The sequence below is a fragment of the Oncorhynchus clarkii genome, chromosome 9 (genome assembly GCF_045791955.1).
Source record: "Oncorhynchus clarkii lewisi isolate Uvic-CL-2024 chromosome 9, UVic_Ocla_1.0, whole genome shotgun sequence".
Taxonomy (NCBI): domain Eukaryota; kingdom Metazoa; phylum Chordata; class Actinopteri; order Salmoniformes; family Salmonidae; genus Oncorhynchus; species Oncorhynchus clarkii.
This window is the reverse complement of record NC_092155.1, coordinates 14562087-14583563: the sequence shown is the minus strand read 5'-3', so window position 1 is coordinate 14583563 and position 21477 is coordinate 14562087. Positions and strand designations below refer to the sequence as shown.

At 38.6% G+C, this 21477-nt stretch overlaps 1 protein-coding gene across 1 annotated transcript in view; it reads left to right on the top strand.

Annotated features, from left to right (window-relative positions):
* The window catches only part of LOC139415926 (sterile alpha motif domain-containing protein 9-like), a 34320-nt gene extending 14893 nt beyond the window's left edge, over positions 1–19427 (top strand). Inside the window, exons 4-10 of the mRNA XM_071164103.1 lie at positions 5356–5417; positions 5752–5963; positions 6079–6329; positions 7596–7724; positions 7834–7969; positions 8076–8111; positions 18361–19427. Of these exons, the coding sequence (XP_071020204.1) occupies positions 5356–5417; positions 5752–5963; positions 6079–6329; positions 7596–7724; positions 7834–7969; positions 8076–8111; positions 18361–18623 (1089 nt within the window). The 3' untranslated portion in view covers positions 18624–19427. The remainder of the gene's footprint in view (positions 1–5355; positions 5418–5751; positions 5964–6078; positions 6330–7595; positions 7725–7833; positions 7970–8075; positions 8112–18360) is intronic.
* Positions 19428–21477: the final 2050 nt, after the last annotated feature.

Below are 21477 nucleotides of genomic sequence, written 5' to 3'. Positions count from 1 at the left end.
GGTTCGCTGCAACTAGCGACTGGAACGAGCTGCAACAAACACTCAAACTGGACAGTTTTATCTCAATCTCTTCATTCAAAGACTCAATCATGGACACTCTTACTGGCAGTTGTGGCTGCTTTGTATGATGTATTGTTGTCTCTACCTTCTTGACCTTTGTGCTATTGACTGTGTCCAATAATGTTTGTACAATGTTTTGTGCTGCTACCATGTTGTGTTGCTACCATGCTGTTGTTATGTTGTGCAGCTACAATGCTGTGTTGTCATGTGTTGCTGCCTTGCTATGTTGTTGTCTTAGGTCTCTCTTTATGTAGTGTTGTGTTGTCTCTCTTGTTATGATGTGTGTTTTGTCCTGTATTTATATTGTATTTATTTTAAATTTTTTAATCCCAAACCCCGTCCCCGCAGGAGGCCTTTTGCCTTTTGGTAGGCCGTCATTGTAAATAAGAATTTGTTCTTAACTGACTTGCCTACTTAAATAAAGGTTAAATAAATAAAAATAAAAATAAATAAAAACCTATATGGGAATATTTGTGCATGTATCTGGTATTCCCTTAATTATTTTACATGTAGCTGACATAGTGGTGTAAAACATATATATATATATACTGTATATTGTTGATTTTAATAACCAGAGTTGAGTGTGGCTGTCATTTTTACTCTATGTAGAGTATAACATTCAAAACCACGCCAATCTTAATGATATTTCCCAGTATGCTCTATTGCAGGTTCATTTTCAGAATTGTTTGTTTTAATATCTGTGTTTTTGCATGTACATTGATCGGATGATTAATGTTGTGCTACACAAAGATAAATAACATACATTTTCCTAAACTAATCCTATCTGTTAGTAGTTGAACTTATTGCATTACTGAGATGGTTGTTCTAGTTTAGATGATTTAGGTAGTCTCATTTATCAATCTTCTCTACCCTGGCAGTCATTCTGAATGCAGGTTGCGGGTTAAAAAAATTATAATTGTTGGATATCCTCACTCTGGCTGGATTCCAATAGGAATTATACATTCCGAGTGTTTAATTCAGATTCAGATGGTTTACCTAGAGGGCTCTAGGTACACCATCACTTGCAGGCGAGCAGAATGTGACTTGCAGGCCTGATGTGGCTGGTAAACCAGGGTTTCCTAAAACCACAGTTTTAGGGTATAACTAAGCCCTCAAAGAAATGCCTTATGATATACAGTATATCATCTATTGTCATAAAGAGTTTAATTTGAATGGCTAATAAGGCTGGTGGAACCACTCATAGATGGTTCTAGGGAAAACCCTTCATAGATCAAAGGGTTCTTAGTAGAACCATTCATAGGGGGTTCTAGGATGAACCCTTCAAATATAAAATGATTCTATGAAGAACCATATATAGAGCGTTCTAGGCAGAACCCTCTAGAAAGGATTCTACCTAGCACCAAAAAGGGTTCCCCTATGGGGACAAAACAAAGAACCCTATATGGTTCCACATAACACCTTTTTTTCTAAGAATGTATAATCAGAGAAACCATTCTTCTTTAATTTGCAAATAAAGGTATAGAATAAGCAGGTTTGACAACATTGCAAAGGCAAGTTAGCCTTTAAAGGACAACGTACAACCTTTACCAACCTGGTCTCAGAACATTTCGTATTATTCTGTATGTAAATCTCAGTCCCTCCATTTAGTGTGATATGTTACATTTCATATGTTATGTATTCATTTGTTAATGTCCATCATCAATTTCAAAGGATATGTTACAAGTAAAAATGTGCATGATATGTTATGAATTGCAATTTGTACAGTATGATATGTTGTGGCTAAACTTAGCTAGGTGGCTAACGCTAACATTAGCTAGGTGGCTAACTCTAACATTACCTGGGTGAATAACGTTAGCTAGGCTAAGGGTTGGTGTTAGGGGTTAAGGGGTACGGTGGGGTTAAGGTTAGAGTTAGGAGTTAGGTTAAAATGTTAAGTTTAGGAGTAGGGCTGTTGCGGGGACCAAATTACCTCCACACCCACAGTCATGAGTCATGACCTAAGTAAAATTACACGTGATCCTTGAGTCACAGTAATCTCCTTTTATGCACTCTGGACATGCTTTGGTAGTACCCAACTTGCTAACTACCATCAGGTCCTAATGGCCTGATACTCATGATTGTGTCATTATACAATACATAGCCTACCCCATTTTACACATGGCAGAACAACATAAAACAAAACTGATTTAAGATGTCTTTGGTACATAATTGGTTTAACTATACTCCAAAATCATACAAATTGGAATAATCCCCTTTGAGTGTGGACTGTATTATTATGCATATTACCTTATGCTACGCTCCAAAAATTTTAATAATGAGTCTGGGAGAACATGTATTGCCCTAGGCGATGCTGTTGGTTCATTGATTGTGCATGGCTGCTTAGAGTTAGCCTGCAATAGGTGTAGTTGTGTTTGATTTTAAATAGCCTAGTCATAGGGAATTGTTAATATTTTCATAATTAATTGAGTGACACATCACCTTCAGTTATACAGAATATCTGACCACCATGCATTTCCATCTTCTTCTCTCTCCTGTATTTCTTTCTTGAGAACGCAGATGGGCTATCAATAGTTAAGTGAAATATATTTTTTTACGAAAACATGTTCTTATTGATGTTCCCGAACAGATTTCACTTGGTTTCCCAATTTAAGCACTGGGTAGCTGCAGGAACAAAGTTGGAGAGCCCATGGCATACAGAGTTCGGGCGGAATATCACCTGTTGGGCAGAGAGAGCATGCTCCTTGAACAGTGGGTGATGCGTGGAGTGAAATAACTGTTATTATATTTATTAATAGCTGATCGTAAGAAGCACATGCTCCTCTATCAAACCCAAGTCGCACAGCCTCTATTTGCTATTTGAGTGGAGACAGATGACGTCTTTTTCCCCTCGACTCTGTTCCTGCCCTTTTGATAATGGGCCGTTCTAAATCAAAATTCCTTTTACATATAAGTAAAGACAAGATTAAATTGAGAATGCTTTTACTTCAAAGACATTCTAAGGTTTTTATAATTCACAACTAAAGTTCCAAATAACTCTGACTCTAGCATACAGGACCTGTTTCAAATGATCACTTTTACCCTCAACATAGCCACTTCATAGGCGCACTCGCTGTGTAATGGAGAAACTATCCTTTCTCTTTAATTCAGCTAAATTCAATTATAGTCTGGCAAGGGACTTATAAGCATATTGTAAATTATGTCGTGTCTTTGGCTTTGCCGGATTAAGTGATATGACATGCTATTCTATAAAATCCTTTCTCTGTAATTAATATTACCTGATTGAGCGAATCATGTAAATGTATTAACTAGAAAGTTGGGGCACCACAAAATAATATTTATAAAGCTCTTATCTTCTGAATAAACTCTTAAAGACCTAGTAATATTTTACCTCAATAGCAGTCAATATTAATCGTCAGCTTATTTCAGTCTCATCTGAAAGTTGTAAATTCTTGGATATCTTCACAAACCCTGGCTAACAAGTTGAATCAGCAATACAAAATTGGGTTTATTTATTTATTTATTAAATACCTAACTAATCACACAGAATTACATATTCACAGAATGAACCATACATTGATTACAAATGACGTCATAAAGGAAAACGTCCCTAGCGGACGGAACAGATATGACAGCTGGTTACACAAAGAAAAGGGGTCTGGAAAGAGCGGGAAGACTGAAGACCAAAGGGAGAAGCGATCTATCGTAAATATAGACTCTTATGCATTCTAAATGACTTCCCATTTGGAAAAGGAAAATGCAATAAATATTTACTCTGAGCTGCGCTTCAATAGGTTGGTGGTAGATGGAAGGCCGTGTTGCCCAACTGAGTTCTTTGTCCTTTGAAGAGTGTCTCTGGTGGTGAACGGGAAACGTTGTAATGTCGTCGTTGTGTGGTAGACGGGATACTCTGTCTGTCCTTTCCTAGCCCACGTTTACAGCGGCCGCTGCTAACTCAACGGTTAGGAGGTATCACTTCTGTAGCGAATAAGAGTTCAAAGTTCATACCATTCGCAACCAAAGCTCACGCTGAGGTTGGCTTCGTTCTGTAGTTATCTGAATCCTTCTGACATCGGACCGTCGCCCTAATGTACCCGGAACAGATGGTTACATTTTCGTCAAGGGCTTATATAGTGGAGGGAGAGAAGGGTGTGTTTCACAGTCTACAACCCATGTCTCTTCACAGGGGCAGGCCACTGATTGAGCAGAGCCCTAACCTTATGAAAACCCAAATCTCTCATTTGGAAGCTAAAATTTAATTTAATCTTTTCACAAATAGTGTCATATTTAAACATTTAAATTGCACATCAATTCCATGTGAATCTGATAACTAGAATGTGTAGACTTTCCCAGATACAGTTTATGTCGTCCTGTCATCAGTCATAATGTCTCAGATGGCAACTGAACAGACATCATATTCATTAAGTACCAACGCATATTTTCAACTGGTTCTATTACCAAAATATGGTTCCTTTCCCTCCACTTGTTTGATGTTCCCAGACTCTCTGTTTAACAAAGGCTATTCAAGGGTCCCTCTGTAGAGTCAAGAGAGAGGGAAGGGAGAAAGTTATTTATGGGGGGGTCATAAACCTTACCCACCGGCCAATGTCATGACAGCTATATGAACTAGCCTACAGTCTATGGCATGGTGCATATGCCTACTGTAGGCCAACTCATATTCGGTTCTTTTGAAACACATTTTCTTCATATCATGATGTTTCTTTAGACCTGACTAAAATACAACATGGATTTTTTCTGATAGGGGAAAACCAATTGATTTATTATACTTTTTAAAATGTAGATGTTCCAAAGGTGCACATCAGTGGCTTGTATGAGTGGAGGCCTGGAGATGTTAAATATGTTTATGTTAATGTACAGTCAATTACCGTGAGACCGGCATGCTTTTGCATGACAATAACCATCTGACAAAATGTCATAACCACCAAAGTCCTAGTTAGGAGTTAGGTTAAAGGGTTGGGGTTAACTGACATGCTGAGTAGTTGCAAAGTAGGTAAAAAGTAGTAAGTATGTGCAAAGTTGCTTATTAGCTAAATTGCTAAAGTTGTTCATGAACATGCATTTAGGTTGCTAAACATTTGTGTTAAACAGCTACCCATCCACCCTGACCAGCCACCGTTTGTTTTTGCATTAAGTAACCTATGTCTCATGTAACCGTACAAATGTAACATATCATACTAATTTGAGTGTCCCTGATTTACATTGACTATGACACGTCTAGTCTATGAGACCAGGCTGCCTTTACACTATGTTGTTTAAAATGTATCTAATAAATTCTGTGTATCTGTGAAAATCAGAGATCAATGTTCTCTTATTCAGGAGTCTACCAACTGGGTTCAGGTTGAACCTGTGGTCTTCACTGAAGAAGCCCCAATGTTCAGGTACACTCCTGGAATGTATTAGTCCCTCACCATATACAGAACGATAAAAGCTTTCAGTTTTGTTATCTAACAATTCTGTTTTAAGATACTAATAATAATGACTAGATTGAATATACCTGCTAACACTTATTTAAAGAAGACAGTCTGACTTCATAGCCTGTGTTTAATTAATTGTAAAATTAGAAAAATAAGAAATAGAGTCTATGTGAGGATTTACAGAAAAGTTTAACAAAGTAAAGTAACCATTATTATGTTGGTCAACTGCTGATAAACAATTAAATACATGACCTACTTTCACTAAACCCATTCTGTCTTCTTTTCATGCCGTACCTAGCACGTCTCCCCCGGGGCGCTACGAGTGCAGAGTATCAGGGCTCCGATGGGTGTGTAAAACCTATGTCAGTCTGCAGTATCAATTCAGCTCCTGGGAACCTCACAGGGCAATGATGAAAAGCTTCGGGTACAAGCAAGGAGGCCCCCTATTGGACGTCACAATCATTGCAGGAGAACTGGAAGAAGTGCATCTGCCACATTTTGCCTGTTTCGGTATGGGCGTAGATTTTTTAAAACTAAAATATAACTGATGCAAACTACTTTTAAAAAGCCTTGTTGTTGATGTCAACCTGATGTTTATGCAAATGTACCTGTTTTGCCTCTGCAGGCAATGATCCCTCTTTTAAAGAGAAAGTGAGAGTTCTACATGTAGAAGACTGTGGTGTGTCCGTAGAACAAGTGGAGGAAGTCACCCGCTTCCACATCAAGATCCTCCATCCAACCTTCTCTGCAAAAGGAGTTCTCGTGAGATCTGGCTTTCCGCTGAAAGTACACTGTGACTTGCTGCTCTACCAGGCCAAGGCAGCATTTCTCACGCTACATGCATATCTGGTCCCCTGGGATTCTTCTGTAGAACAGGTTATTTCCACTTATTGTTCTCCTCTGTGGTTAAATAATCTCTCAATGTTATCAATGCAGATAATATCAGTGGGTAAAAAAATAAGACATTTAATATACAGTATATAATTGTCTAGACATTGCCATGCTCCTATTCAGTGCTTGACATGGGCAGGAGCTCACTGCTTGAGATCCTGTTCCTCATATAGAAAATTAGCTCAAAAGTATTGTGGAGGTCCTGCACCTTAATATAAACAGTACCGGCACCCATAATGAGTAAATAAGGTTCCTACTGACTGAAAAACAGCTGTTTATTTTCCATCCAAAACCAGGGGAATTTGGTGGACTTGTGGTGTTGGGAAACTGTGGGGGTAAGAGTCCGATTATTATGGTGGGAGAATATAATACAGTTTTAAGTACCTCAATGGACCATAAATCATAAAATAAATCACACTACAAACTATCACCCTCATGCACTGAGGGAAATTACAAATATCATGGACACATTAGAACTAGAGTATATAGGAGGCTTAAAAATCCAGAGACTCAATGAGTTATACATGGAGGAGGCTTAATCAAGCTAGCCGTCATGATTACTTTCATGTACCTTTCAAAAAAAAAGTGTTGATAGGGGGCAGAATGCAGTGAGACCATCAAATAATTGCCATCCACATTACTCTTACAGAATGTCCAAGTGGGCGAGGATATTGGAAATGTAATTAAAACCTATTGTATGACAATCTGTTTTTAACCAAGACAAAGGATTTTATAACGGACTTTTTCCTACATAACATAGGTACAGCAGATCCACTTATTGTGCGGGACACTTTTAAATGTGTCTTCAGAGGTCATGCAATTCAATACTCATCATTATAACAAAAACAGTTTCTGTCAAACGAGTTCACATTAACAAAGGAAATAGAATAAATAACAGTACAGATGGATAGCAATTAAAACTGTACCATAGAGGCACATAATAAGTTAGAGGAAAAACACAAATACATGGAGGAACTTATTTGAGAATGATCCAAGTATAATGTATTATAAAAAATAGAAAAAGCTGTAAAAACAAAGTTTATTTCTGTCCTCCAAAGAGGGGGACGGGCCGTAAAAAAAGTTAGATATGGTGTTACTCTGTCACAACATCTTGTGGCAGTTTTCTCAGGGTTTCCGGTTTAGAATATATTATATAGTTAATTCATTGAAATCAGTTTCACACCACAAAATCCAACAAAATGTCATGTGTGAATGGTTTTGACAAGGACATGTTGGCTTATGCTTCTTCAGGCAATGAAGAAAAAGGAGCAGTCTTATGGATACAGGAGTATCAGAAAACCGCAACCAGTGAAGTCCCTTCGGATGAAGGATTGGTTCAGCCTCACAACGTCGTCTCCCTCTGCTGAAGTTAAACCTCCTGTATGGTTTGAGCTCCCACAGAATATCAATCTAATCCAAAAAGCAATAGCAATTTTAATATCCTAAAAAAATATATTAAAAAAATTAAAACACCCTCTCTCATCTACAGAAAATGAAGCTGAGATATGACAACACTACACCAAACTTCTTTGAAGTGTTCATAGAAGATGCAGATGTTGACTTCGGTATGAAGCTAATCAGTGACGTGGAGGGGGAAATCGTATGGGATCACACAATACAAAAAGGTCAGAAAAAGTTTATGCGAAAAAGATCAGTGTCTCAGCAGGCACCATGTCAGTTAAAGTCAAAGATTATAATAATAATTCCATTTTGTGTGTGTTTTTCCCCCAGCTGACTTCAGACACAAAACCACTCAGAGTTCACAAAGTAAGTGCTGTAACATTCCTGTAAACATTAGAAGATCCAAAACAAAAAATGTTTTCTTTCAGCTTGGATCCCATCTGCAATCTATGCATGCCTATTAGGGACAAGTGAAGACAGTGATGGGTGGTACTTGAATTGTTATTCTTTGCATAATACTCCTTTAAAAATAAGTGGAAATATTTGGAGAAGAAAGTGGCAAGATTTCCAGAATAATATAGTCAAAATAACATTTTGTGAATAAAGTGGCAAGATTTAGAGAATAAAAAGGCAATATTTCAGAAATAAAGTGGCAATATTTCGACACACTTGGTGTGTGTGTGTGTGCGTGCGATTTATTAGATCATTAGATTGATGGCCATTTGGCTGCATACACACCTGCATACACATACAACCCTATGTATGTAACCACGGTTCCTCCTCCTGAAATGTTCCAAGGAAAGAAGATGGTGGACTGAACACAGCAGTGCAGATCACCTCAAGATAAAAACATAACATTCAAAATGTGTAAGTTGGACTAAATATTAACACTTCACATACTGCTGGGTAAAAAACGTTAATCTGGAGAACAACACAAAACAAACCCTAAGGCTAGAGAAATGTATCAAGAAATATTAAGAAAACAAGTAACGCCCAAACATAAAGGAGAGTAAACAAGGAGAACCAATCTCCAAAAGAAAACGCGACGGACACAGACGATTTAAGTTTTCAACACTGGGAATGGTAAGGGTGGAAAATGATCTGTTAAAATCAATAAATTACAAACTGGGCATACTTGAATTAGTCAGTAAAGATATAAACGAGTTGAAGTTGAGTCTCGAGATGAGTGACGAAAAAGCTGTGACAATGGAGAAAGGAACAAACAAGCTAAAAGGGACTTTGAAACGGATTGAAACGGACAATAATGAATTTAAAAAGGAGAACATCTTTCTGAGGAAAGCCTTACTTGACATAGAGACTAGATCCATGCGAGACAATCTGGTACTTGATGGAATCCAAGAGAAAGAAGGAGAAGTTCCTGAGGGTGTAGTTAGGGAGTTCCTCCTTACAGCGCTTCAGATCCCACACGAAGCTGTCGACAAAATCACACTCAAATGTGTACACCATTTTGGACAGAGAGTACAGAGATATAAGCACCCAATCGTTGCCAAATTTGCTTTCTTTAAAGACAAAATCATTTTTAAAGCCTAGGTGAAAGACTTGCAGACACTAAAATAGGCATGAGTGATCAGTTCCCGAAGGAAATTGCAGAACGGCGTAAAGTTCTGTATCCAATCTTCAAGGAGAATAGATTAAAAGTGAAACGTGTAGCTCTCGTAGTTGATAAACTGTATATTGATAACCAAATGTTCCGAGACACAAAGTCTACTCCATGGTTGTTTTAAATATTTCAAAGTTCCCATAGAGCAGTCAAATAATGGAACACTATACACTAACCATATAAAAATGCTATAAAATACAACAAATGTTAAATAATTAAATGACAACTACACTAGACCATTCTAGATAGGGAATGTTGGAAAACAATTAGTATTAGAATTTTCATTTTATAGTATTTCCTAAATTGACAGCATTAGAAGGATAATTAGCTAAATAATACATATTCAAATAGGAACTGGAACACAAAAGTACTGAATCAATATAGTAGAGATAAAACACAGAGGACATAGAAGGTACTGTATGTGGGTATGTACGGATGTGTTGTGATGGAAGGTGGGTGTGTGTTTTTGTGTTTGGAAAAGTGTGGAGTTACGTGAGTGAAAAAGGGTTGCAAATCCCAGAGCCCATGTGTGTTTGTAAGCAGGGTTTGTGAGAGAGCTTTTAATTTTGTGCAGATATGGGATATACATTCAAAAATAAAGTATACATGTAGTTTATTTATTTGTTGTCCTATCATGATGGAATTGTTCCCAAACCTATATCCTAGACACCCACCTGAGCGACCTTATCTGTTTTATGGGGCTAATATAAGTAGCCTATAAGCAGCCAAATCAGAAACATGAATGCAGTCAGAGACCTACTAAAGCAGCACCGCCCCCTCAAGATTCTGATCTGCCTGGCCGGGTTGGTCCTACCTGCAAGGGGGCTCTTGAGTGGCGCAGTGGTTGAAGGCACTGCATCGCAGTGCTAGATGCGTCACTACAGACCCTGGTTCGATCTCGGGCTGCCTCACAACCGTCCGTGATTGGGAGTCAACATAGGGCGGCGCACATTTGGCCCAGCATTGTCCTAGTTAGGGTTTGGCCAGTGTAGGCCGTCACTGTAAATAAGAATTTGTTCTTAACTGACTTGCCTACTTAAATAAATATTACATTTAACAATTTTAAAAACAAAGCCAAAGCCCTAATCAACTTCATCAGAGTGCGAAGTATGTGTGTTGTTGTTGAACGCTGTCGAACGCCGAAACCTGAACTAAAGGCCTCGGTTTAAAAGCCGTCAGTGTTTTTATATACTTTTATTTTATTTTGAATCCTGCGGCTCTGTTGGGCTAAATTGCTGTGAGCGTTGCAATCTGTCCCGGGATCCTGACAGATTCCGTATAGGGGGAGAGATGCGAAAGCCCAGCTAGCCTAGCTGGCTCTGCGGTCTCAAATGGAGGCCGCTATTGATCGTTTCCAGAGTTGCAGGAGCTGTATTTACTTTGCTTTGTTCCAGGACAATGTGGACCGTGCTGACTTTCAATGTAGCAACTGCTTGCTTGTGGAGGACTACAGGCGCAAAGTAGCTACTCTTGGAAAGCAAATAGCAAACCTACATAAGCTTCTGGGGAACCCACGCCCACCTACTTTGTCTTTTTCTTCCACCCCAGTAGCCGAAGCCGCTCTGATCTGGTGGAAGTTTCCCCGCCGTGTCGGCTCTCCACAGCCAACTGCCGGTGCTAGGCAGGGTTCCATCCCCAAAGGGGTCTCCCCCTTCCCTGGAGAACGGAGCTGTTCTCGACCCAACCAATCAGCCAATGAACTGACATAGACCAGAAACAGCTTTGCCGCCCTGGATCCAGAGGTTCCGGCACCTTCGTCCTTGATGGCTTCCCAATCAAGATCGGATCCGGAGGTACCTGCGTCTTGGTCCTCGTTTCCGTCTCCCTCTCCGGTGGCTTCTAACTCAAGTTCAGATCCTTGGAGATCCCAGCCTCACCAGACCCTGAGGCTGCCTGAGGGACCGGCCCATTCAACTTCACCAGCTGTCATCATATGGTGAGAAACATCTCGGTCCCCAAGGCAAAAACCCTGTGCTACCCAGGAGCATGAGTACAGGACACAACAAGGCTGCTTCCGACTGTTCTACCACAGATGCCGGTAGCTGAAACTGTCGAAGTGCATGTGCGGTCAAACGACATCATGAGGGCTAGCTCGGAACATTTGAAAGTGGATATTAAAGAACTGATTTTAGCATTAACCTCTCTAGGATAGGGGACGCTAGAGTCTCACTTGGCCAAAAGCCAGGGAAAATGCAGCGCGCAAATTCAAATAAAATGATATAAAAATCAAACTTTCATTAAATCACACATGTAAGATACTAAATTAAAGCTACACTCGTTGTGAATCCAGCCAACATATCAGATTTTAAAAAGGCTTTTCGGCGAAAGCATAAGAAGCTATTATCTGATTATAGCACAACAGTAAACAAAGAGAGAAAGCATATTTCAACCCTGCAGGCGCTACACAAAACGCAGAAATAAAATATAAATCATGCCTTACCTTTGACGAGCTTCTTTTGTTGGCACTCCAATATGTCCCATAAACATCACAATTGTTCGATAAATTCTGTCCATATATATACAAAATGTCCTTTTATTTGGCGCGTTTGATCCAGAAAAAAACAGCTTCCAATTTGCGCAACGTCACTACAAAATATCTCAAATTTTACCTGTAAACTTTGCCATAACATTTCAAAGTACTTTTGTTATACAACTTTAGGTATTTTTAAACGTTAACCTTTTGCATGTAGGGGGCAGTATTTTCATTTTTGGCAAAAAAACGTACCCATTTGAAACGGCCTATTTCTCAGCCCCAGAAACTAGAATATGCATATAATTGTCAGATTAGGACAGAAAACACAAAAATTTCCAAAACTGTCAAAACGTTGTCTGTGAGTATAACAGAACTGATATCGCAGGCGAAAACCTGAGGAAAATCCAATCAGGAAGTGCCTCTTATTTTGAAACCTCTCTGTTCCTATGCATGCCTATCCTCCATTTAAAGGGATATCAACCAGATTCCTTTTTCTATGGCTTCCCTAAGGTGTCGACAGTCTTTAGACATCGTTTCAGGCTTTTATTTTGAAAAATGAGCGAGAAAGATCACATTGCGTAAGTGGATAGGTGGGGGCTCTCAGAGTGAGTTTTGCGCAACAGAGTAAAGCGGCCATTGTTTCTCCCTGTCGTATTGAAAAACCTACACTCCCGGTTGATATATTATCGAATATATATTTTTAAAACAACCTGAGGATTGATTATGAAAAACGTTTGACATGTTTCTGTGGACATTATGGATATTATTTTGAATTTTCGTCTGCGTTGTCGTGACCGCTCTTTCCTGTGGATTTCTTAACATAACGCGACAAACATAGGTATTTTGGATATAAAAATAATCTTTATGGAACAAAAGGAACATTTGTTGTGTAACTGGGCGGCAGTATTTTCAAGTCCGGATGAAATGCATGCCCAAATTCAACTGCCTGCTACTCATCCCCAGAATATAAGATATGCATATTATTATTATATGCATAATATTATTATGCATATTATTAAACTCTGAAGTTTCTAAAACTGTTTGAATCATGTCTGTGAGTATAACCAAACTTATTTAGCAGGTCGAAACCTGACAAACAATTCAGATGTTTTTGTTGTTGATGTCACTCTCTTTTCAATGGTTTTCATTGGGAATCCAGATTTCTAAGGGACATTTTTGCAGTTCCTAACGCTTCCACTGGATGTCAACAGTCTTTAGAAATTGGTTGAGGTTATTCCTTTGTGTAATAAAGATGTACGGTCATCTTGAACTAGGGTCACTTGAAGTGTACTGTTAGATAGAGGCGCATGACCAGAAAGCATGCATCAGTTTTTTTATTCCTGTATTGAACACAGATCATCCCGTCTTCAATTTGATCGATTATTTACGTTCCAAAATACCTAAAGTTGTATTACAAAAGTAGTTTGAAATGTTTTGGCAAAGTTTACAGGTAACATTTGAAATATTTTGTAGTCACGTTGAGCAAGTTGGAACCGGTGTTTTTCTGCATCAAGCGCGCCAAATAAATTGACATTTTGGATATATATCAAAGGAATTAATCGAACAAAAGGACAATTTGTGATGTTTATGGGACATATTGGAGTGCCAACAAAAGAAGCTCGTCAAAGGTAAGGCATGAATTATACTTTTATTTCTGCGTCTTGTGTCGCGCCTGCAGGGTTGAAATAGGCTTTCTCTCTTTGTTTACGGAGGTACTATCCTCAGATAATAGCATTGTTTGCTTTCGCCGAAAAGCCTTTTTGAAATCTGACATGTTGGCTGGATTCACAACAAGTGTAGCTTTAACTTGCAACAAGTGTAGCTTGAACTTACTATCTTGCTATTGGCCAGATGGGACGCTAGCGTCCCACATATCCCAGAGAGGTTTAACTTGTCTTACACACACATTTTGGAATTATAGTCTATAATTCTAATACATTTCACACAATTATATGATTTCAGGGTGGAATACTTTAATCATTACTTTAAACATATAAAATCCTTTATCAGTATAATAGCAGAAGTTATTGCCACTTCTATTTGCCACATCTTCAATTTAAGCCTACTAGAGAGCGTGTGCCTTCAGGCCTGGAGGGAAGCTAAAGTCATTCCGTTACCCAAGAATAGTAAAGCCTCCTTTACTGGATCAAATAGCTGACCAATCAGCCTGTTACCAACCCTTAGTAAACTTCTGGAAAAAAATGTGTTTGACCAGATAAAATGCTATTTCACAGTAAACAAATTGATAACAGAATTTCAGCCTGTTTATAGGGAAGGACACTCAACAAGCACAGCACTTACACAAATGATCGATGATTGGCTGAGAGAAATTGATGATACAATGTTTGTGGGGGCTGTTTTGTTAGACTTGACATTATCGATAACAGTCTGCTGCTGGAAAACATATGTGTTATGGCTTTACACCCTCTGATATAATGTGGATAAAGAGTTACTTGTCTAACAGAGCACAAAGGGTGTTAATTAATGGAAGCCTCTAAAATATAATCCAGTTAGAATCAGGAATTCCCCAGGGTAGCTCTTTAGGCCCCTAGCTTTGAATTTTTTTTACTAACGACATGCTTTGAGTAAAGCCAGAGAGTAGATGTATGCGGATGACTCAACACTATACACGTCAGCTACTACAGCGACTGAAATGACTGCAACACTCAACAAAGCGCTGCAGTCAGTTTCAAAGTAGGTGGCAAGGAAAAAGTTAACCCTAAATATTTCTAAAAACTAAAAGCATTGTTTTTGGAATAAAACACTCACTAAACCCTAAACCTCAACTAAATATTGTAATAATTCATGTGGAAATTGAGCTGGTTGAGATGACTAAACTGCTTGGAGTAACCATTGATTGTAAACTGTCATGGTCAAAACATATTGATGCAGTAGTAGCTAAGATGGGGAGACATCTGTCTATAAAAAAGCAACGCTCTGCCTTCTTAACCTTATGGCTGCAATCCCGATACCGGGATCGATATGACAACTACCAGTGAAAGTAGAGGGCGCCAAAATTCAAACCACAGAAATCTCATAATTACAATTCCTAAAACATACATGTGTCTTATATAATTTTAAATCTATTTTCGTTGTTAATCCCACCAAAGTGTCCAACTTCAAATGGGCTTTTCAGCAAAAGCACTACAAACGATTATGTTAGGTCTCCACCAAACCACAATCAGCACAGCCATTTTCCAGCAAAATATAGCCTTCACAAAAACCAGAAATAAAGATAAAATGAATCACTAACCTTGAATTATCTTCATCAGATGACACTCATAGGACTTCATGTTACTCAATACATACATGTTTTGTTTGATAAAGTTCATATTTATATAAAAACAATCTGAGTTTACATTTGCACGTTAGATTCACTAGCTCCAAAAACATCAAGTGATTTTGCATAGCCACATCATTCAACAGAAATACTCATCATAAATGTAGATGATAATATAGTTAGTTATACTGTACACATGGAATTATAGATCTACCTCTCCTTAATGCAAGAAATACATGCAATAATCTGAGACGGCGCTCAATGTAAAAACACCACAGCCGCAAAGATGGCGTCAACATAAACAAGAAATTACATGATAAATATTCCCTAACCTTTGATCTACATCAGAAAGCACTCCAGGAATCCCAGGTCCACAATAAATGTTTGTTTTGTTCGAAAATGTCCATTATTTATGTCCAAATACCTTATTTTGTTAGAGCGTTTGGTATACATATCCAAACGCTAATTCTGGTCAGCGTTATATCGGACAAAAAAAGTGATATTACCGGTCGAAGAAACATTTCAAACTAAGTACAGAATCAATCATTAGGATGTTTTTAACATATAGCTTCAATAAAGTTCCAACCGGAGGACTCCTTCTTGTCTTCGTGAGCAATGGAACGCAAGTGACTACCATGAGGAAAAAGTGGGATCACAAAATGTCTGCTTGATGGACAGCTGATGTATTCTGCTCTCCTTCACTCCCACAACAACATAGAAGCCTCATTATAATTTCTATTGATGGTTGACATATAGTGGACCCATAGGCAGTGCAACATCATTCATATCTCAAGGGGATTGCATTGGGGACTCTGGTGAATACATACAAGCTCAGATTTCTGACTGTTTTGATTTCAACTCAGGATTTTGCCTTCCATATGAGTTCTGCTATACTCACAGACACATCATTCAAACAGTTTTAGAAACTTCAGAGTGTTTTCTATCCAATTCTAATAATAATATGCAAATCTTAGCAACTATGACTGAGGAGCAGGCCGTTTGATATGGGCACCTTTTCATCCAAGCTACTCAATACTGCCCCTGCAGCCATAAAAAGTTAAGAAAACTATCAACAAATCAAATCAAACTTTATTTGTCACATGCGCCGAATACAACAAGTAATAATAATATTAATAAGAAGAAGAAATAATATGCAAGGCAGGTCCTACAGGCCCTAGTTTTGTCACTCCTTGACTACTGTTCAGTCGTGTGGTAAGGTGCCACAAAAAAGGATGTACACAGAGAGCCACAAAAGAGCCCTTGGATGTACGTACACATAGAGCTAATATTAATAATATGCATGTCAATCTCTCTTGGCTAAAAGTGGAGGAGAGATTGACTTCTTCACTACTTTTATTTATGGTGTTCAATTCACCAAGCTGTCTGTCTAAACTACTGGCACACAGCTCAGACACCCATGTATACCCCACTAGAAATGCCACAAGAGGTCTCTTCACAGTCCCCAAGTCCAGAACATATTATGAGAGGCACACGGTACTACATAGAGCCATGACTACATAGAACTTTACTCCACATCAAGTAACTGACGCAAGCAGTAAAGTTAGATTTAAAAAAACAGAATAAAATACACCTTATGGAACAGCGGGGACTGTGAAGCAACACACATTGGCACAGACACATGCATACACACATACACACACACAAACACACACACAATAACAGCTGCAACTGTATATGCATTCAAAAATCAAGTCCTTTCTTGAGTTGGGCTCTGGGATGGGATAACTGTTGAGCATCTGAGTTTATGGTTGTTTGTGGGGGGAAAGGGGTTGAGTGTGTATGAGTTGTGTGTGTGTTTCTAGAATAATAGTGAAGACATCTAAACTATGAAATTACCCATATGGAATCATGTAGTACACATAAAAGTGTGAAACAAATTCTTCAAATTAGCCGCCCTTTGCCTTGATGAAAGCTTTGAACTGTCTTGGCATTCTGTCTTGGCCTGATTCACACAGTCTTCTCTGAACAGTTGTTGTTGAGATGTGTCTGTTGAACTCTGTGAAGCATTTATTTGGGCTGAAATATGAGGTGCAGTTACCTCTAATGAACTTATCCTCTGCAGCAGAGGTAACTCTGGGTCTTCCTTTCCTGTGGCGGTCCTCATGAGAGCCAGTTTCATCATAGCGCTTGATGGTTTTGCGACTGCACTTGAAGAAACATTAAAGTTCTTGACATTTTCCGGATTGACTGACCTTCATGTCTTAAAGTAGTGATGGACTGTCGTTTCTCTTTACTTATTTGTGCTGTTTTTGCCATAATACGGACTTGGTCTTTTACCAAATAGGACCGTCTTCTGTATACCACCCCTACCTTGTCACAACACAACTGAAGGTACACCTGTTAATTTAAATGCATTCCAGGTGACTACATTACCTCATGAAGATGGTTGAGAGAATGCCAAAAGTGTGCAAAGCTGTCATGAAGGCAAAGAGTGGCTACTTTAAACAATAAGAAAAATATATTGATTTGTTTAACACTTTTTTGGTTACTGTATGATACCATATGTGTTATTTCATAGTTTCGATGTCTTCACTATTATTCTACAATGTAGAAAATTGTAAAAAATAAAGAAAAACCCTGTAATGAGTACTTTTGTCCAAAATTTGACCGGTACTGTATGTGAATATATTTACAAAAAAAATATATGTGGGGGATTGAAAATGTTGCAGACAATTACATTGATGGAAGCTACAATCTATCTGCAACATAAAAAGCTGATCTACCAACCCCCAAAAAAGAATAAGTTGGACAACATTTTCTAGGTTCATTTGGTTATTATGTGCTAAATAGAAAGTATTTCCTTGTTACAGAATTGTAAAGTATAGTTTCACCAGGTCATCAAACTGCAGGCATTTCAACGGTGGCGTGGACAGCAACAGGGAGCCAGAGAGACATGCGGTTAACCAGATCCACTAGTTTCTTGAAATAATACGTGTTACTTTATTTTCAAAATGTTGACTTTATTCTCAAAATAAAATGTCGAGTTTAATCTCGAAATATTTCCACTTTTTTAAAGAACCATCATGCAAAAGAAATCTAAAATATAAGTACCACCACCGTTTGCCATTTATTTTTTTATCTTGAAATGACCCTAATAATCTTCCGTAGCATCCAAGCTTCAGCACAATTTATCATGGTTTTAATTTCGTTTTTAGTGTATTACATGTGTGAATTTCATTGTCTTTAAATGCAATTGTCCTGCAACCATTCTTTGCCTCAGACCTGCACTTTGTGGACCTCCACCGGACAGACCTTATCCAGAGAGTGTGCCAGGTGAAGCCCATATTGGATAAAATCCTGGCCAAGAGAGTTATCACTGACGAGGGCTACAGTACAGTAATGGCCAAACGCACCACACAGGACCAGATGAGGGAGCTCTACATGGGACCTTTGAGGGCAAGTGGCATCAAAGCGAAAAATATTTTTTATGAGATCCTGAAGGAGTTGGAGCCACTGCTAATCAAAGACCTGAAGGGTGAATGAGGAGCTGGAATGGTGAATTGGGGACATTTAAAGTTTGTTTTAGGGGAAAAGGGCATAAATGACGGCAGCTCCGCTTTGTTTTATTACTTTGTGTTTACAATAAAACACAACCTAAGAGGAGTATAGCATCATTATTTTATCATTGTTATTTTTCAACATGTAAATATTGGTAGCCAGCAGAACAGCAACCAGCAACCTAGTGTTTTAGCCTTGAGGCTTTGTCAAAGACATAACATTTGATAACAGTTGTGTTGGAACTGAATTTCCTCTGAAAATAGAACATTTGCTCAACCGGTTCACCTAGATGCTCTGTGTTATTTACAGACAAGAAAATATATAAAGGAAATATATTATGAACATAGAAAAATATATAATATAACGCAGATGCAAAATATACTGGAATTATTTCATTTTGGCTGTTTCATTTTGGCTGTATAGTGAGGGTAAGGAATACCAGTGATGTAAATAAATATATGAAGATATAACTTTGTAAAGCTTAATGTACCAGCCCAATGAAACATTTAACAGTAATGAATGATTTGTGGCGTAATTTTCACGACACGGGTATTAGAATATGTATTGAAATAAATAACTACCAACAGATGTGTCTTTTGTACTGATTTAAATGATTTTGTCATTGTGCTAAAATAAATATCAATTCTAGCCCATGTGGCTCAGTTGGTAGAGCGTGGTGCTTGCAACGGCAAGCTTGTAGGTTCAATTCCTACAGGGGAACAGTACAAAAAAAGCAAGTAACCCATACAAATTATTTGTGACATTGTGGTTACAATAAAGAATGTAAACCAGATGTAAACAAGATGCTGTGTTTTGAGTCTATATTACACTCATAGAGGAAAAAGAGGACTCACAGGTGTAAGTCGATCCAAACATTGTTAGCAAATAAAATGCAAGTATCTTTACTGTGCTGTATTCCTCTGATCATGCCACCCAAAACGCACACAAGGACTCTGCAGTTTGGGGAAGGCCCTTTCCTGTTTCAGCATGACATTGCCCCCGTGCACAAAGCGAGGTCCATACAGAAATGGTTTGTCAAGATCGGTGTGGAAGAACTTGACTGGCCTGCACAGAGCCCTGAACTCAATCCCACTGAACACCTTTGGAATAAATTGGAACGCCAGCTGCGAGCCAGGCCTAATCGCCCAACATCAGTGCCCAACCGTATTAATGATTTTGTGGCTGAATGGAAAAACAAGTCCCCTCAGCAATGTTACAACATCTAGTAGAACGCCTTCCCAGAAGAGTGGAGGCTGTTATGACAGCTAAGGGGAGACCAACTCCATATTAATGCTCATGATTTTGGAATGACATGTTCGACGAGCAGGTGTCCACATACTTTTTGGTCATGTGGTATAAATTGTTCCTGATGGTCGCTAGTATTAGTGTATCATATTAGACTAACGTTGAGCAACAATTTGGGACATGTAACCTATTTGAATCATTATGAAACGCAGACCACACATAGCAGGCTAAACCTGGAGCCATACAAGCTAGATCCGCCACTGTGCCTGGCGCACGGTTCACAACGACTGGACCGTACAGTTCCTTGATTAGTGAGAGTAGATTTAAAGGATTACTGTTCAACCCCTATTATACACTTCTTTCCACCTTCCAATATTTCATGGATTGAACATGAATATGACAACTTTCAGGTTGAATTAAACCGCTGTATTTTTTATTCATCAATATAACATTGAACAAGAACCCACAAAAACAAAAGGGAAAATGGCATGGCTACCTAAATATGATCCCCAATCAGGGACAACGATAAACAGCTGCCTCTGATTGGGAACCATACCAGGCCACCATAGGCATACAAATACATAGACCTACTAAACCCCTAGACATACAAAAACCCTAGACAATACAAAACTAGCATACCTACCCTCGTCACACACTGACCTAGCCAAAATATAAAGAAAACAGAGATATTAAAGGTTAGAGCATGACGGAAACACAGGCTTCCAGGGAGGGCAATTTTGGGACTTCACCATGTTTCATCGAAATGTACAGCTGTGTCGTCTGCATAGCAGTGAAAGTTAACGTTATGTTTCCCGAATGACATCACCAAGAGGTAAAATATATAGTGAAGACATTAGTGGTCCTAAAACGGAGCCTTGAGGAACATCAACATTCACAGTTGATTTGTCAGAGGACACACCATCTACAGAAACAAACTGATATCTTTCGGACAGATAAGATCAAAACCAGACCAGAACTTGTCCCTGTAGACCAATTTGGGTTTCCAATCTCTCCAAAAGAATGTGGTGATCGATGGTATCAAAAGCATCACTAAGGTCTCGGAGCACGATTACAGAATAAAAGGTAATTTACCACCTTCACAAGTGCAGTCTCAGTGCTATGATGGGGTCTAAAACCAGACTGAAGCGTTTCATTTACATTGTTTATCTTCAGGAAGGCAGTGAGCTACTGCAGCCTTTTCAAAAAATTTCAAAATTCAAAATTTTTTGAGAGGAATGGGAGATTCGATTTAGGCCAATAGTAAAAAAAAAAAAAATCTAGGTCAAGGTTTGCCGTTTTCAAGAGAGGCTTTATTACTGCCACTTTTAGTGAGTTTGGTACACATCCGGTGGATAGAGTTGTTTATTATGTTCAACATTGGAGGGCCAAGCACAGGAAGCAGCTCTTTTAGTAGTTTTAGTTGGAATAGGTCCAGTATGCAGCTTGAAGGTTTAGAGGCCATGATTATTTTCATCAATGTGTCAAGAGATATAGTATTAGAACACTTGAGTGTCTCCCTTGATCCTAGGTCCTGGCAGTGTTGTGCAGACTCAGGACAAATGAGCTTTGGAAGAACACGCAGATTTCAAGAGAA